The sequence below is a fragment of the Nothobranchius furzeri genome, chromosome 12 (genome assembly GCF_043380555.1).
Source record: "Nothobranchius furzeri strain GRZ-AD chromosome 12, NfurGRZ-RIMD1, whole genome shotgun sequence".
Taxonomy (NCBI): domain Eukaryota; kingdom Metazoa; phylum Chordata; class Actinopteri; order Cyprinodontiformes; family Nothobranchiidae; genus Nothobranchius; species Nothobranchius furzeri.
This window is the reverse complement of record NC_091752.1, coordinates 23,116,858-23,135,155: the sequence shown is the minus strand read 5'-3', so window position 1 is coordinate 23,135,155 and position 18,298 is coordinate 23,116,858. Positions and strand designations below refer to the sequence as shown.

The 18,298-nt window shown below is 40.8% G+C and overlaps 1 protein-coding gene across 34 annotated transcripts in view; it reads right to left on the bottom strand.

Annotated features, from left to right (window-relative positions):
- dst (dystonin) overlaps window positions 1–18,298 on the bottom strand; it is a 145,719-nt gene that overhangs the window by 91,649 nt on the left and 35,772 nt on the right. For 21 of the 34 annotated variants that reach the window (XM_070542442.1, XM_070542447.1, XM_070542443.1 and 18 more), the window contains 4 exons: window positions 16,515–16,604; window positions 9,614–9,712; window positions 6,520–6,597; window positions 5,476–5,568 (listed from right to left, as the gene is read on the bottom strand). In XM_070542442.1, the coding sequence (XP_070398543.1) occupies window positions 5,476–5,568; window positions 6,520–6,597; window positions 9,614–9,712; window positions 16,515–16,604 (360 nt within the window). Of the gene's footprint in view, window positions 1–1,459; window positions 2,426–5,475; window positions 5,569–6,519; window positions 6,598–9,613; window positions 9,713–16,514; window positions 16,605–18,298 lie in introns of those variants that run through there. The other 13 variants (XM_070542446.1, XM_015944210.3, XM_070542466.1 and 10 more) reach the window with 3 other exon arrangements.

Here is an 18,298-nt window from a genome sequence, read left to right as displayed (position 1 = left end):
ACAGTGACCTCGCACAAACATTGACTCTTCACATGTTTCACCAGGTTTGAGCTACATTTATGACATCTGAACAATGTCCGCAATATTGACCTAAATCTAGAAATGGCTTAAGCAGATGAACATATTGAATCAGCCTACATCGCCAATCAGCTAGGAGTTGACAAGTTAAGCCTTAATCAAAGATCTGCTAAATCCATTTATTCATGAATTGAGAAATAATCACCCAGCACTTAAAGGTTTACAAATGTTCTCTTTGATCCCTCAAATTCTACCTTAAGACACATTTTTCATGTTTGTATAGAAGAACTGACTCTACTCACTTGCTCAATCTAGCTGAATATGTTACCAAGACTGATGGTTCTGCTAACCCAAAAATACTACAATGCAAGTATAAACGAGAACCAATAGTAAGAATGGATCCACCATCTTAGAAACGAAAGCCAAAGAAGAGAAGCAAAAAAAAAATAAAAATCCCAGACTCTTAACAGAGAGTTCAAAACTGTAATATCAATATTTTCAAACACAATACGTCTAAACAAGAAAAGATTCAATAGTATCTTCATTGATTTAACACAACTAAGTCTTCCAATCTCTTGATTTAAGACAGAAAACCAGGTGTTATGGTAAATTGTTTGTATAAATGTATTGCTCTATGCCTCTCTGCATGCTCACTCACTCATGCAGACACACCCAGACATGCCACTCACACACACATTCCAGACAGACAGACAGACAGACAGACACAGACAGACAGACAGACAGACAGACAGACAGACAGACAGACAGACAGACAGACAGACAGACACTCTCTCTCTCTCTCTCTCTCTCTCTCTCTCTCTCTCTCTCTCTCTCTCTCTCTCTCTCTCTCTCTCTCTCTCTCTCTCTCTCTCTCTCTCTCTCTCTCTCTCTCTCTCTCTCTCTCTCTCTCTCTCTCTCTCTCTCTCTCTCTCTCTCTCTCTCTCTCTCTCTCTCTCTCTCTCTCTCTCTCTCTCTCTCTCTCTCTCTCTCTCTCTCTCTCTCTCTCGTCTGTGAGGCATTATGCTTCATGCATCTTGCCACAGATATAACTGTTTGACTTGATGATCACTGTCTCCTTCTCTCTTCACTACAGGAAATGGGTTGTTGATAAACATATTGATAAAATCCATGACACCAGGATAGAAGAAGGTTAAACACACTTAATTATCTACTATGTAAAATCGTGTTTGAACTGGTAGAAAGTTCCATCTTTTCAGTGCCATGGAAGAGTTTTAGAATTGTTTTAGCTAATGTTCAGGTTTATTCTCCAATCACACCTCATCTTATTCAACTGTGAATCCCCCCCCCCCCCCCCCTCCCCACATCAAAAGGTTAGACACGACCCAAATATTTTATTTCTGGTATCTGGTGATTAAAATGATTTGAACTATGAACTGTGTCACTTTTAGTGACCGCTATAGATAGCACACTCTCGTCTTACCTCGTGTTGGGTGGAAACACACTTGGCAGAAGTTAGATCATGCTCAAGGTAACCAGAGCAGGAGTAGGTCCTCCGTCTCCTCCTCCTGTGTGCTTGAGAGCCACATATAATCCTGGCAAACATTTCCTCAGTCCCAGGTCTGTCATTGCCTTTCAGAGTCCGTAGCATGTGCTCCACCGCTCCAAAGCTAACGGCCCTTCTTAACTGTCGCTGTAGCAGCTTTTTGGCCAGCAGACTATTCTTAGATGAAATACTCCTGGAAGTTTTGTTAATACCATGCAGCTTTTGTGCTACAGCAGCCCCATTCAGATCATCGTCTTCTCGGTCTGCAGACAAAATTTCCATCCCGTGTCCCAGTGTTGTGATGAGAGGTAGATTACCAGAATCTCTGTGGATTATAACAGGAACCTCTCCAACATATACTCCTGTACTGATGCTGCCTTGCCTGGATAGACGATTCTCCACACATGAGAGTTCATCACCCTCTGCTTGGGTAGTCTCTGAGATCTCTCTCGGTTCATCTTGAAGACCAGCATGGTTCCAGGTGGTGTTTTTGGGTCGTTGTTCTTCTCTTCCAGGATTTTCAATGGATCTTAAAAAGTTAAAGTCTTCAGATTTCCTCTTCTTCCTCTGAATATATCGCCGGCCTTTCAACTGCTTAGATTCAGGGTTTAACGGAGCTTTTTTGGGATCAACATAGCATTCCTCTTTAGGCACCCGGACACAGCCACAAACATTTCCCATGGCTGGTCACCCATCAACGGTCCTCCAAACTCCCAATAGCAAACAGGCGATGTATCCAGAGCACTCCAGCCAGTCTGGAAATCCACAATCCCACTGACAGAAATCCTTTATAACACTGTTCAAATACAACATAATGCTGCAGCTGAGTGGCAGCGAGACATAAAGCTCCTCACAGTCAGAACTTCATCTGCTAGACTCCCTGTTGAGAAGCGGTCAGCGTTTCTCACGCTGCACTTCTCTCTTGCACTCCTCTTTCTCTAGAATGTTTTCTGACCTTTGAAACATTTCCACAGCTTTGCTAATCCAGCGCAAATACCATAAATGCACACACCGACATAGCCAGAGTGCTTGAGGCTCTCAGCTGGGCAGGAATGGAAAAGACTGGAAGACAAACCCGTTTAAGTCTGGCTAGTCTGCATTTTCAAAAGACAGCACACAAATAACATTTTCCTATTCTGACACACCGCACGGTGTGACAAAAACTAAATGTGTGTGACAAAACGTTGAAATACAAGTGGCTGCCAGCTAGCTACACCTATCATGTTATGACAAACTCTGAATCAGCAACTTTATCTTGAAAGGCCAATGAGAGTCTCAGGAAATCAGAGCTGCACAGACACTGAGGCAAATCCCAGCAGCATGACATCACTTTGTCGAGTATTAAAGCTACATACAATGGAATAATCAGAGGCGTGGTCAGCTCTGGGAAGACAGGGAACAAATGTGATGCCATGACCCAGCAGAACTAACATCCATGTCTCTGTAAGATATAATTATTTATCCAGAGATAAAAAAAAAACAGGTCAAACTACAACTCCTCCCGTTAATAGAGCTGACTGTAAAATAAATATCGGATTGCATTATTAGGTTATCTCAGTGCTCACATCAGTAAAATGGCTTGGTTGGAAATATCCAGCTTGACCTGCTGCCCCAGTTTCTTTCATTCTTTCTGGATGAGCTTTATTACCAGTGAATGACTGATAAACATGTGTTTATGTGAAGAAGGTAAGAACAAAACAAATGTCCAGACAAAGATGTGGTAAGCTCAGCTCAGATGCAAAGCAAAAACTACAGTCAGGCTGAAAGAGTCAGGAATCTCGGTGGTTTCATGCACAAATAAACTTCACGGGAGTAAGAAAAGGATGATGGTGATGACAAATAAAAAGGATGCATTTTTAAAAGGTTCCACATCATGCTATTTTAAACCTTTCAGAGCAAACGTAGGGACAGTATTTGATAAAATATAACTGTATGCAATGTTGAATACTTTGTTTGTGTAAACAGCATCTTAGGTGAGTCAGCTGTTGTGTAGGCTATGGTAGTCCAGCGGTTAAGGTGACTGCTTGCTGTCTAAGTTTTGCCATGTGCGGACATAGGTTCAAATCCTGGTGGTGTCGGCGGTAATTTACCTAGCCAGTTAAAGTAGATTTCATGTTTTTATATTTTAGTTCATGTTTTTATATTTTAGTTTTATTGATTTTTTTTCTGCCGACTAGTTTATGTCTCTTATCTTTGAATCTGGTCATTCCCAAGCAGCCTTTTAGCTGATTTACTCTGCTCACCTCACATGGACTCACACTGGCTAAATAATCAAAGAATGAAAAAAAAACCCAACAGATTTGTCCTTACTTTTTAAACGGATTACCAATAAAGGGTTAAAAACATAATACTGGCAAGTGCAGCAAAAAAATAAAGTTACTGCTCAGACGTGAACCTGCGCAAAACTGCATGCCAGCCATAGCACTCTAACCACTGGACTACCGAGTCTACCACATTACACAAGTCGCCTAAGCCACATATTTTGAGTTGGCCGGGGGGGGGGGGGGGGGGGGGGGGGGGGGGCAGGTTTCTGACCAGAGACTAGCTCCGGGGAGATAAGCAGGGCCTGATGGCAAGACAAGTTTCCATTGACACTTAACAAGATTTTCAAAGTAAAACTCAAAATGTGCATAAATGCACCCAAAATTGAGGAAATAATATCAAATAGTGGGTTTCCATGATATTGCCCCTTTAAAAAAATTAAAGATAAAGCCAAATATTTGGGCCTGCAGCTGCAAGGGAGAGCCTGAACATCACGTCCCCAAGACAACCCCCTGTGGAACTAATCTTGAAAATTTCTGTCGTCCAATAAAAACCAGTAAAGAAAAATAGCCTTCTGTTATTACATGTCAGCTTTCTGTCAGCTGTGCTTCTTTAATAAAGCTCAAAGAGAACGAGGCTGAGGGCTTTCTCCTAAAGTGCCCCAGTGCCCCTGCAGAGCAAGAAGAAACAGGCCCCCGTGCTGCTCGACCACACGCTCAGGGGCTTGCGTGAGACTGACAGTGGCAGGTGTTGGCATCATCACGGACGCTACCTGTCAGCATGTTTCAGTCCAGGCTAAATGATATTGACTGTATTTACAGTAGCTTGCAGGATCTTTCTTAAACAAGTCACTACCATCATTTACAAACTGAAAGTCTTAAAGAAAGATCAATAATTGCCATTTTCTCCCGATTCACAACTGGAATGTGGTTAAAATATGAAAACTTACAGGAAACTGTCAGGGAAAGAGAGGGTGAATGAATCCCTTAAAATCATTCAAGTATACCTATATATGTATGTAGACAGGTGCTTAAATACCTCAGCAGACACCTGGAGGTACATATGCACACACGGGCTGACTGACTTGACCTGATTTGTGTAAAAATGATAAAAACTCCCAGAGGGAGAAAAGTAAAACAGCATTCTGAAAACCAGCTCAGCAAAATATTAATTCAGTTCAGTCCTGTTTATTTATGAAGCGCCAAATCATGACAAGAGTTGTCTTGCTTCACAAAGTAAATATTCCTTTTTAAAACTCCAATTACAACCATTTGTGCACAAGAAATTACTTTTTCTTCAGAAAATTCAACATATTATATAAAACAACTTTTTTTTCTGTGTCTGAATTTCATAAAGTTCCTTAAGTAAACGAATAACAAAGCTGTTTTCAGGATAATAACACACTTCTCAGCCACATTTAAATTAAAAAACACATTTCATACTCTTTCCAACGTTCTGTTTTTGGCACAGCTTTGACATCATGTGGTCAAAAGCAGAAATGTTTATTTTAAAAGCAACAATGAGACACTAAAACGTGTCTAAAGAAAGGGAATTTGTGTAAAATAATCCACGTTTTAAAAGCTGATATATAATGTGTATACAACCAGTTATAGAATGGGTTGCACATGAATCCTAAATTTAAATCAGCTGTAATAAAGCCCAAAAAATGGAAAAAATAGGAAAAAACTGACCTGAAAGTGCAAAATTATGGTCCAAATCAACCCCAACGTCAGTTTTGGGTTGCCGTCTGTGATGTCATCATTCCTGATATTTACAAGTTTGACCTGGAGATGAAAACATTTTGTTCAAAATAGCATTGTTTACCACTTCGAATACAGCCTCTGATCATTTATGGCATAAAAATGTGTATTTTTATAATCATCACTAAGTGATTGTAACTGTGTAGATTCAGCTGAGTCATGAGTCATGATGCTTAACAAACACCACAAGATGGCGCTATCATCCCATTGTATTGTTTGGGGAAGGCTGAGTTGTATGGGAAATTAACTGTTGAGAATTAAAAAATACTTTAAATAATTTCACCACATTCCAGACTCAAGATTTCAGCACACTGATGGATATTTACTCAAATAAAGCATGAAGGAGAAATAAGAATTATAACACAGTTATGGTTTATTATAGCCTGATCATGCGTAATGCTAGAATCAATCAGCTGCATGGAGTGATTTAAAGCAGCTTTTTAAAAAATTGCTTGATGTTTAACAAAAGTGTAAGAGGTATGGATGTTTCGGATATCTGATCCGCCAACTCGTCAGCGGGTGTGTATGAACCCTTTGTCTCCGGCATAACGTCACATCTGGCTGCGGGTGAACCGGGCTGTGTTCCTCTCAGCATCCTCAGCGTGTAGTGGGGGAGGGGACGACAATCAGAGTGCTGTAAAATCCCACTGATGGGATTTGTAGTCAGCCCGCCTTGAATGTGAATTTACTACTTTCAGGTTTTTATCAGGAAAACCAGAAAATGAAAATGAATCTCTTCAAGGATGCTGAAAAGCATCAAGTCACAGCTAATTAGGCGAGCTGCTGCCGTTGCTCAGTGACGTGGATTTGTTGCTACACTGGTTCTGAGTAAGCATTTTGCTGGTGATCCCATGTGATGCAAATCCCCAAACACAGTCCAGCTGCACACACAAACTGCTAGATCATGTGCCTGCTGTGGATCATGTTCTAGATGTTTCTATGGGCTTATGTGATCCTATAAAGTCAGACTATTACCTGTCGCCTCTTTAAATAATCCAGGGCTATCTGTACATTCTGGAGTCTGTGGAAGCGCATCCTTCCTCTCTCCCGAGGCTGTGGACAGAAACAAGGAAAAGCAGATTATGTCAGTCAGGTACTTCTCAATCCCAGAGAAACGCTTCAGTGATGATTAGTAGCGTGGAAGGCACGAGACATGCTTCTTACTGGCCAACATGGTGAAGAAATAAAATGATAATAATAAAAAACACATATAAGGAAAGGAAAAGTCTCCCCACAGCAACCATTACAAGTCCACTCAAGCTCATTTCATTTCCAGCTGTGCAGATCAGCTCTGAACTTGTTTCATCAACCCTCCGAACCCAAAAGAGAAGCAACTCTGATAACCAAATGCAATAAATTGAATTAATTATAAATCTGCTCGTCGTGCCATAAGTAATCTGTGTTTTATGAACGTTTGTAGCAAATGCTGATGAATGCTCAGGGGCCACAATGTGAGGAAATGACATGGAAAAGTCATTCAAGTCAGAATGCAGCAGAAGCCGAAGACTTGAATCAACTGACCTGCAGCAAATAAGTCCAACAATTTCAATTAAAGAAAGCAGTTATAACTCAAGAAGTCCTTCAGGAGGCCTCAGAAGCAAAAAATATTACATATAAAAATAAATAAAGCACATGCTCTATAAATGAGCATGTACAGCTGGGCAAAGACGTATTTAGTCTGCCTCCAATTGTGCAAGTACTTCCACTTAAAAATATGAGAGGCCAGTAATTTTCATCTTGTCTCAACTATGAGACAAAATGAGAAAAACATCCAGAAAATCACATTGTCTGATTTTCTGAAGAAATTTTTTGCAACTTATGGTGGAAAATAAGTATTTGGTCAATAAAAGAATTCCATCTCAAGACTTTGTTAAACACCCTTTGATGGCAATGACAGAGGTCAAAAGTCTTCACAAGGTTTTCACACACTGTTGCTGGTATATTTTAGCCTGACAAGCCAAACTAAATGTATTATTTAATGTATTATTTAGTCTGGCCACGCTCCATTGACGACTCTCGGTTGTGGGGCGGGTTCTACCGTTGTCTTTCAAATGATCTCCGCATTCCACTGGACAATGAATGTGACATACTCTTGCTTCACTCTGTTGCATCATCCCACCCACCAGGCATATAAAGTGCCCTGATTGGCCCACAAAGCGGATAAAGCTCTGTGATTTGTTCACTAAGCAGATAGAGCACTATGATTGGCCCACCATTATGGACCAATCACAGCTCTTTGTGTGTTTGAAACCCCTCTGGAGAGCTGTGATTGGCTAGCCAGCGTCCTGGTAGGAGCTGCAGAGGTTCCAATGGAGCATGCCTAGACCATTCTTTGCAAAGCAAGAATTTGGTCTAGTTCACTAGGCTAGGTATATTTGGCCCATTTCTCCATGCAGATCCCCTCTACAGCCGTGATGTTTTGGGGCTGTTGCTGGGCAACACAGACTTTCAACTCCCTCCAAAGATTTTTTGAGGCTGACATCTGGAGACTGGCTGGGCCACTGCAGGACCTTGAAATACTTCTTATTACTCCTTCGTTACCCGTGTGGCGTGTTTGGGATCATTGTCATGCTGAAAGACCCAGCCACATTTTATCTTCAATGCTCTTTCTGATGGAAGGTTTTCACTCCTTGACAATACCCAACCCCATTCATTCTGTTATTTACACGGATCAGTCGTCATCGTCCCTATGCAGAAAAACAGCCCCAAAGCATGATGTTTCCACCCCCATGCTTTACAGTAGCTATGGTGTTCTTTGGATGAAACTCCACATTCTTTCTCCTCCAAACATAAAGAGGAAAGTTTTTATCAAAAAGTTATATTTTTGTTTCATCTGACCATATGACATTCTCCCAATCCTCTTCTGGATCATCCAAATGCTCTCTAGCAAAGTTCAGATGGGCATGCACATGTACTGGTTTAAGCTGAGGGACACGTCTGACATTGCAGTATCTCTGGTGACGTAGTGTGTTACTGATGGTATCCTCTGGTCCCAGCTCTCTGCAGGTCATTCACTAGATCCCCCGTGCCGTTCTGGGATTTTTGCTCACTGTTCTTGTGATCATTCTGACCCCACAGGGTGAGATCTTGCGTGGAGCCCCTGATTGAGGGAGATTATCAGTGGTCTTGTATTTCTTCCACTTTCTAATAACTGCTCCCACAGTTGATTTCTTCACATCAAGAGGCTTACCTATTGCAGACTCAGTCTTCCCAGCCTGGTGCAGGTCTACAAATTTGTTTCTGTCCTTTGACAGCTCTTTGGTCTTGGCCATAGTGAAGTGTGACTGAGGTTGTGGACAGGTGTCTTTTATACCGATAACCAGTTCCAACAGGGGCCATTAATACAGGTAACGAGTGGAGGACAGAAGAGGTTACAGGTCTGTGAGAGCCAGAAATATTGTGTGTTTTTAGGAGATCAAAAACTTATTTTCTACCATAATTTGCTAACGAATTCTTAAAAAAATCAGACAATGTGATTTTCTGGATTTTTCTTCTCATTTTTTTTCTTTCATAGATGTATACCTATGAAGAAAATTAGAGGCCTCTCATCTTTTTAAGTGGGAGAACCCTCACAAACCTGACTAAATACTTCTTTGCCCCACTGTAGGTCTAGAGAGACTTAAAATGAATCCATATATGGCGCTAGATGAATAAATCTAATGAAATGGATGCAAAGACCCACACTTTATAAAGAGATAAATGTTCTTTTATCATATTATCTGAGACTTAAAATACATTCGATTTGCTAAGATGATCTCCATCACTGACCTTAAAATATATTTCCCAAAAACATGCAGCTGCATGGGTCTTTTGATTATGCATGTATGCATTATGTGACAAAATCAATCGTCAATCAATTAATCAAAAAGAAAAAAAGAAAAGTGATCATTAATGATAACAACATGCTGCAGTAAATGCTACAGCAAGGATGGAGAACTGCTGTAAGAACAACATATGTGAGGATTTATTTTTAAATTCAAAAGGCCACAACACGCTTTTAATTAGTCTGTTTCAAGAGAGGATGCTGCGGGTGGGGGTGGGGGGTGAGGGGGTGGCAAACCACACGTACCCCCTTATCATCATCCACCGAGTCTCCATGCTGCTCAACTGTACATGCTTCTGTCCCACTCACCAACCGCAAGGTCTTCAGAAAATCACGCTCCCTTGGCTTTTTCAGCAAAAAGGGCAATACATGAGGGTGAAAAGGAAGACACACACACACACACACACACACACACACCAACCAAATCATAAAGAGTTAGACAATGGACAGGACCCAGTACAAGAATGAAGAGACGATGGCGGAGACAGAAAGATGTCAATAGAAAAATGAATAGCTACTAAAAGTCACAGTGAGGGATTGTGGAGGAAACAGCTGAGATTCTTTGTTTTACATTAAAAACACACAAATGAAATGATGTTACAGCATTTTAGTAATTATCAGTCTTTGCTGGTTTGGCTGACAGGAAACTGAACTTATCGTTTGTGATGATCTTCACAACTCACTAATTTTGTAACGCATGAAAAACGCAGCCTGAGTTAGTAAAACAATGGAAGGACAGAATCTTGTACATTTCCAACAAGTCTAACCTACTGATGACACTTTTGGACGCATACATTAAAATCTCTCATTGCCTTGTTTTGCTGAAACACCTGCTGTGGTTTAGGCTTGGGCGGGATTACCGCATTACCGTAATACAGCCGGTGTTAAAAAATAGCAGTGTTGTCAGTTCCAATACCATCGTGAAAAAAATGCAGTGCACGTAGGAGGCAAGGATTGAAAAAATTAATTAATTAAAAAGATAAATTAAAGTCATTTAATGTATAGAACAGATGTGTGGTTGAATTTTCTGTTTTACTTAAATAGTATCAAACGTTTCATCCAACTTTTGGAGACGTTCCATAAAGTTTATGAACATGATATCATCACGTGACAGCGAGGAGGAAACGTAACGAGAGTGTTCGGGTTTGAAGGAAATGATAAAGAAGAGCTGGTAAACACTGATAGGGTCATTTGTGCAAACAAAAGATGACCTGGAAAGACGCAGGCCCCATCGTCACAGGAGCGAACGGCGAAGGTCCAAACCAACAGTTTGGTAATTCCACTTCAGGATTACATCGTCATTTTTTTAATTAGTCCCAGTAATACCATACACCATGGTAAAATGTGGAGGAAGTAAAAATTTTGATACAGCTGTATCGAATATTAATGAATGCTATGTGGGTCGTTCTCTGTGGAAAAAAACTCTGGCGCTCCTGTTTGAGGAACGTTACATGAGTGGAGAGTTGCAGAAAAATGCTTACTCATTATTATTCATGAAATTCTTACATCTTGCCTCTGATTGGCTAACAGCAACATGACTCTTCCACTGCCTCCATTTGCTCAGCAAAGTTAATGTTTTCTCCATAAATATCATAAGCCTCAAGGAGTTCTGCCATGTTGTGGAGTTGCTAATGCTAACAGTTAGCTTAAACTAGCAGAGGGGCGCTCTGCTCTGTCCTGGATGTTAAATTAAACCAGCCGTCCCTGGCCATGAGTCAAGATGGGCAAGTCCACGAATGCTAGCTTACAGTATGACATAGATCTGAGACCTTTCACCGTCAATTTTCTTTTGCCAGCTAATGCAGCAAATAGTGGTTACAAGACATTTTTTCCATTTTCCCAACATTTTTCAAAAATTCAAACTTTGCTAAATTAATCACTCTGATGGATATTTTGCCACCTGAATTTAATTGAATTTCACGCCAACACTGAGCAGATAGTGGGTTGGAAAGCTTGACACTACTGGATGTCAAGATGTTGTTTAAAAACATCAGATGGAAACCACAGAGGTAATTTCCCTACTCTTTAACTTTCATTAATGGAATTTTTAAAAAAAACTTTATTTTATCTGACATTTTGAACCCACACCCTATTAAAAAAAACATCTCTAATTTTATTTTGAAATTAACCTAAATATGCAAGATGATCATCTTTGTTCATATTGCATAAAATAACACATATCACATCAAATAAAAGCACAAACTGATCATTTCTAATTTTTTCATGGAACTACTTAAAATGCAGGGAAAAAAGTATTAGGCAGCTTTTGATTGTGCAAGTTGTCTGACTTAAAAAGATGAGAGGTCTGTAATTTTCATCATAGGTACACTTCAACCATGAGAAAAGAAATATAAAAAAATATCACACCGCAGGATTAGAGAGTAAGAAGGATTTTGTATAGAAACAAGTATATAGCACCTACAAAAAAACAAGATATTTGCCCCTCACAGACCAGCTACTTCTATCCTCCATTAGTTACATGTATTAATGGAATCTGTTTGAACTTGTTATCTGTATAAAAGACACCCGTCCACACCTTCAGACAGTCAGACTCCAACCTCCACCATGACCAATACCAGAGAAGCGGTCTAAGAAGAAGGAGAAACATTTTTTTAAATATCGCTTCTCAAGATGAAAATTTCAAGGCAGGACACCTGAATAATAGATAATGGATTTGATTTTTAAGGAGCTTTTCAAGGCGCTCAGAGTGCTTTCCATTATTCACACAATCACACACTGTCGGTGACGGTAATTTACTATGTAGCCACTGTCATCCTGGGCAGTCTGACAAAGGCGAGGCTAGGGCTGAATGATTTTAGGAAAAGATTAAATTGCAATTTTTCTAGCAGAAATCGCAATTTTGGTTCAATTCACGATTTTCTGCAAACAAATGTCCAACACTAGCCTGCCAAGCCATCCTGTAGATTAAATGAAAAGATGGTCTAGATTCTAATCTTGTTCAATAAATCATTCACATTAATATTTACTATTTAATCATACAATAAAAACAGTTAAAGCTATTAAGATCTTCTCCCATTATTATCTTTTTTTATGTTTGTGAAGCAACTTTTGCTTGTGATTTTTATCTAGAGAGGAGCTTTATTAAAACATGTTCTACTCCAAAAATGCCTGGAGGAAATCTGTAGGTAGAAATAAATGTATTAAATAATTAAATGCACACGGTTTTCCCTGCATTACCAAGGCAGGTTGGCTTCCCGTTTTTCGAAGCCGTCTGATAGTTTTTCCTCACTAAAACGTCAGTTCCGTGAGATAGACGCACACATTCTTACTCCTTAGCTTGTTTGAACTAACGTGTGTCATCAGAAACATTCAAACCATTTTTAAAAGAGAAGTTAAACTTTCGAGTCAACTAAAGTGTGCGACTCTGCACTCGCGCTGATGAAGCATAAACCAAGCTTTAGAAGTCAGCCTGAACCTGCTCCGATGTGGGAAGAGTCTCTCTCTCCCCTACTCAACTACGTTCTTTCTCTCTCTGTCCTGGGCTCACCTACGGTGCCATTATTATTGGCTCTAGCAACGCTGTGTGTGGCGGAACATAAAACGGGGAAAATAACCTGAACATGCAGCTCTGTCAGCTGTGGAGTTGGGCTTGGCTCTGGACGGTACACCCCACCCTCCTCTCCCACGCTGGCTTTTGCCACCGCCATAACACAGGGGGAAAACCTCGGATGTAAAAAAAAAGTTACACAACTGATCCTGGATCAGTCAAAACCACTAAAACCACAGCTTTGACGGTCACGTGATCGTGCAGTTTGAAATCGCAATTTCGGTACAAAAACGATTGATCGTTCAACCCTAGGCTATCGGCCCCTCTGACCACCACCAACATAAGCAAGTTGGGTGAAGGGTCTTGCCCAAGAACACAACAGTAGAATACCCCCGGCGGAAGCTGGGATCCATCCCGCAGTCCTCCAGTAGTCAACCTGCTCTACCTCCTGAGCTACAGCTGCCCGGGAGACAAGACTGCACACCTGAACAAGACTGGGTAAATGTCTTTGGTAAAAATGCCTCTCTCTGTGTTTGGAGGGGAGAGAATGCTGAGTTGCATCCCAAGAACACCACGCCCTCTGTGAAGAATAGGGATGGACACATTATGCTTTGGGGCTGCTTTTCTGCAAAGGTGACAGAACAACTGATGCATAATGAGATTTTGGGCAAAAACCTTCTTCAGTGAGAGCATTGACGATGAAACATGGCTGGATCTTCCAACATGACAATTACTGTGTTTACAAGCACATCTACGTCGATTTAAAGTAATAAACTAGGAGCCGTTATCCTAGCTTATATGTATGTTAGAAAACCATGCCCCCAAATGAAGTTTGTTCCACTCATGTCGGCATTCTTGTAGCAACATAACTAGTAAACAGACACAAGCGGGAGTGAAGCAGACAAAGTTAAAACAGGATATGCACAATGGCCGAAGAAATGGACAACAACGCTGCAGAACAGCTTATTTGGTACGTACTGTCCTGTGTGATGGTGTTACACGTGTTACTTTGTGGTAGCGATGGGTACCGAATTCGGTACTTTTTAAGGTACCGACCGAATTCCACAGTACCGACTGAGCACCGATTCACTTCATTTGAAATGGTGCCTTGTTTCGGTACCCGTCCTTCATAACGAGAACTTGCCTAGACAGCTGCACATGCGCAAGAGTGTTATGTCGTTGGTCGCTGCAAGCCAGTTGTAAACAGAGCAGTATGGCAGAAAGAATGCACGCTAAAGCCTGGGTCCTCTTCACTAAATGTGATGGGTAACTGGGTGATGATGCAACCAGCGACAACGATCTAAGTGAGACATCCTCATCTTAATCTGCTCCGGTAGGTAAAAAAAATGTTTAAGATAACGTTAGCTTGATATGTTAGCTTCCGTTCCGCTAATGGTGCGTTCGCTTTCTCCTCGGAATTCCGAATCTCCGGCTAGAAGAACATGAACGTGCTCTAAAGTTTGGCTTCACTTTCCTAAATGCGACGGGTGATTGGGTGAAGATGAAACCAATGACAACGATCTAAGTGTGAGGTATCATCGTTTTAATCTGCTCCAGCAGTTAAATAAACTGTTTAAGATAATGTTAGCTTGATATGTTAGCTTCCATTGCCACCATTGTTATCAGCTAATGGTGGGTTTGCATTCTCCTCGGAAATTCTAACTTCCCAGTAGGAAAAATCAAATGAAAAAAGACGGCAAAAGGAATGAAGATACACAATAAATTTAGTTCACAGTAAAGATGTTTGCTTCAGTTTAATTATCAGCTTATAAAACTACAAGGACAATGTTAAAATACAAACAGTTGTATGTTATTTATCGTGATATTTATCAAATTTGGTTATATATTGAGAAAATATATATTTAATTTTAAAAGATAATTAAAATATTAAACACTCGAAAGTATCAAAAATTGGTACCGTTAAGTACCGGTATCGATTCCTAGGTACCGAGAATTAGTACCGAATCGATTCAAATGTCAAAGGTACCCATCCCTACTTTGTGGTGATGGTATTATCAGAAGATTGCTTCCACAGTCTTGTAACTGACGGACGTAACCAGTACCAGTTTGACCGAGCCATACATGCAGATGAAGTCGGGTACCTACCGCATTATCTGGGTGCTTCAGCATGATTGGAACCAGTTCACCTTCAGCAAGACTAATGGGTTTACATGCATCTTTTTTTTTTATTACGCAAGTCTGTTTAGGGCAACAGTTTGTTTTCTGGTGCACGTGTAAATGCACTGAGTGATCACAAACTCACTAGAGCCCTTTTCAGATAGACATTCTGGAACATATGCGGACAATTCAATCCGGTTTTTAACCAGAACTGTGTTTTCAGACACACCACTTTTGTACCAGAACTTGTCCTTTCGGCTGCGTTCACACAGCAGGGAAAAGTTCCAGATGTCTGACGGCTGCGGGGGGGGGGGGGGGGGGGGGGGGGTCGGACTTATGTTAAGAAGAAGAAGAAAATATCATTTCTATAGCGCCTCTCAAGATAAAAATCACGAGGCGCTTAAGCATAATTCTGCGCACACGAAGACGCATAAGAGACCTGGATGATGAAGCTCAATGGTTAAAGGAATCACTGAAGCGGTGTGAAGCGCTCCGTCGCGCGTCTAGGCGGTACCGTAGGAGGCGAGCTGCCGTGGTTCGCCGCATGCTACAGGAGCGAGTTATCTAGGTGCGCACAGCGTCCCCCGGTCCCCTTCTCCTCCCCCTCCCCCTTGTCCTGAACTCTACCTCACCAGTCTGAAGCAGCCACCCTGTCCGTAACAAGTCCGGACCTGTTACTAGGGGCTTCGTCCGGATAAATTCCGCAACACGTTATACGGATGTTTGTATTCAGACACAAAGGTCTTACGGACAGAGTCCGGAACATTTCCGTTTTTCATGGCCTGTCTGAAGGGGGCTTAGGAAAGAAAGGAGTGGCTACAAAGAAGCATTTCAAGGTTCTGGAATGGCTTAGCCAGTCTCCAGACCTCAATCCAATAGATACCTGTGGAAGGAGCAACGAAACATTACAGCTCTAGAGAAGATCTTCAAGGAAGAATGGGCCAAAGTACCAGCTACAGTGTGTGCAAACCTGGTTAAGACCTACAGGAAACTTTTGACCCCTGTCATTGCCAACCAAGGCTACATAATAAAGTATTGAGGTGGTCTTTTGTTATTGAAAAATACTCCATTTCTGCATCATTACACAAATCAGACAATGTGCTTTCCTGGATTTAGTTTTTGTTACATTCTGTCTCTCACAGTTTAACTGTAAATATTAGAAATTACAGACCTCTCTTTGTCTTTTAAGTGGGACAGCTTGCACAATCAGTGGCTGCCAAATACGTTTCTGTCTCATTGAGGCTTCAATTTCATTTAATCTTCACTTTATGAGTGGGCGTTGTTGATGCCAAAACACCAGATCTGATCACAGATGGTAAAATCCCAGGATTCCCTCTTCCCTCCCACCATCAGTTACATGAACGTGAAAAGGAAATTGCCAGTGTCTTCATTGTGAAAAAGCTGCACAAGATGAGGGATAACGCCCTCAATCTCCACACTGATAGGTTCCTTGTGGTTAAAAATCTTTTTTAAGGAACGCCGTTAAAAAGGAAGAAAACAGACAAAAGAACATGAACTCACCAGTGTGTCTCCAGACAAAACCTCCAACAGGGAGATCAGGTTGTGTCCATCTCGCAAGTCTTCGTACAAGTCGTTTATGTGTTTGCGCACCTGCAGAAACAAGAACAGGAAAATGTCTGGAATTGGAAATACTTTATTGGTGCTTGCTGAAACATAGGAAACCAACACTCATCAGTTTCATGCGAGGATGTTTGAAGACTGGCCCATAGATAGAAAAACTTTGATTCACAGCTTAAAAAATGTCTATCTTCTTATACAAAGTCATAAATGTGGTATAAAACACTTGCAGGTTATCACCCTGACACCACGTCCTAACACTGGAGTGAAGAACTTAACGACCGCGATCCGAGGGCCTCTCCTTCCTGTCCTGAATACCAGACCTCTTAAACCAACGTGATGCCCGTTGACCTGCTTTCACACGTTTTTCAGCACTGTAATCCCAGATAGCAGCCACAGCTGTGGAGCCAAAATAGATCAGCACCTTTATATTATCGGGTCAGCAATGCAGATCCCCAACATTACTCAGCACCTCATCCATGTTTCAAACATAGGTGCATGTATCTTAAATACATAAACACTTATCACTTATAATCATGCTATAGTCTGGCTTTTCAATGACATTAGTTTTTTATTTACACTTTAGATATCAATTATTGTTTTTTTTTTTTTTGCATTTTTCTGCCAGAACTGAGAATATGAATAAATATTGAGAGCTGTGTCAACCTGCCCTTAAGCTATGGAGCGTAAAGCTTCATGTGCCATTAAAAATTTCTCCAAATGATGTTCCAACATGCTCAAACATTTATTTACTAATTATAAAAACATGGTGGCAAGGAGGTCCAAGTTTGCTGATCCAAAACTTTTTAACCCTTTAAATTAATCTAAGCTGAACACCTGGTGCTGTTACTATGAAACCTTTCACCAAATAAATACCTGTTTCTCTTCTTTAAAAGAGGATGGAGTGAATTTCAAGATTATTAGTTGATTCAATATTAGGCCTTTACAAACACTTAATAGATCTCAAGAAATGGGAAGATTCTTCATACGGTGCACAGGTGTCAAACTCTGGTCCTCGAGGGCCGCTATCCCACCTGTTTTAGTGTTTTTCCTGTTTCAACACACCTGATTTCAATTATCAGGTGATTAGCATGTTTCTGGAGAGCTTGATGAGCTGCTGCACAGGTGAATCAACTGTTGGAACAGGGAAACAACAAAGAAATGCAGGATGCCGGCCCTCGAGGACTGGAGTTTGACATCCCTGATATAGTGACTATGAGCTAAATATGCAATGGACAAAGTTATGTCACTTTTCAGTCGATGGATTATTGTACAAAACATTAAACAGTTCATCTAAACCCAAATGTTACTGCTAAATGGGTCATTTTTGTCTAGCATCAAAAACCAATGTTACTTTAGTCTTTCGTAAAACAGTTAACCTCTTTACAGGAAATCAACCAACAAACTGCTTTGATAAAACATTTGCAGTGGTCTTTAGTTGAAGTAAATGCCTCGTAAGTTTTACGATGGGGAAAAAGCTTCAATACACCTGTTTCAGGAAGAGAGCCAGATCAGAGATGAGCTGAAGACGGCAGGATTTGGAGTCTTACTCTCTAACATTTGGACATGTCACCTTGGACTGGATAACATCAACATGAAACTAGTGTCCTATAAGGGGTTAAACATTTCCAAAAGTGTATTTGTGTGAATATGCTGTATGTGTTCAGCTTTGATGCGTCATAAGTTATTATGGTCTAAAGGGCATTTGTTAAAGCTTATTTTGTCAT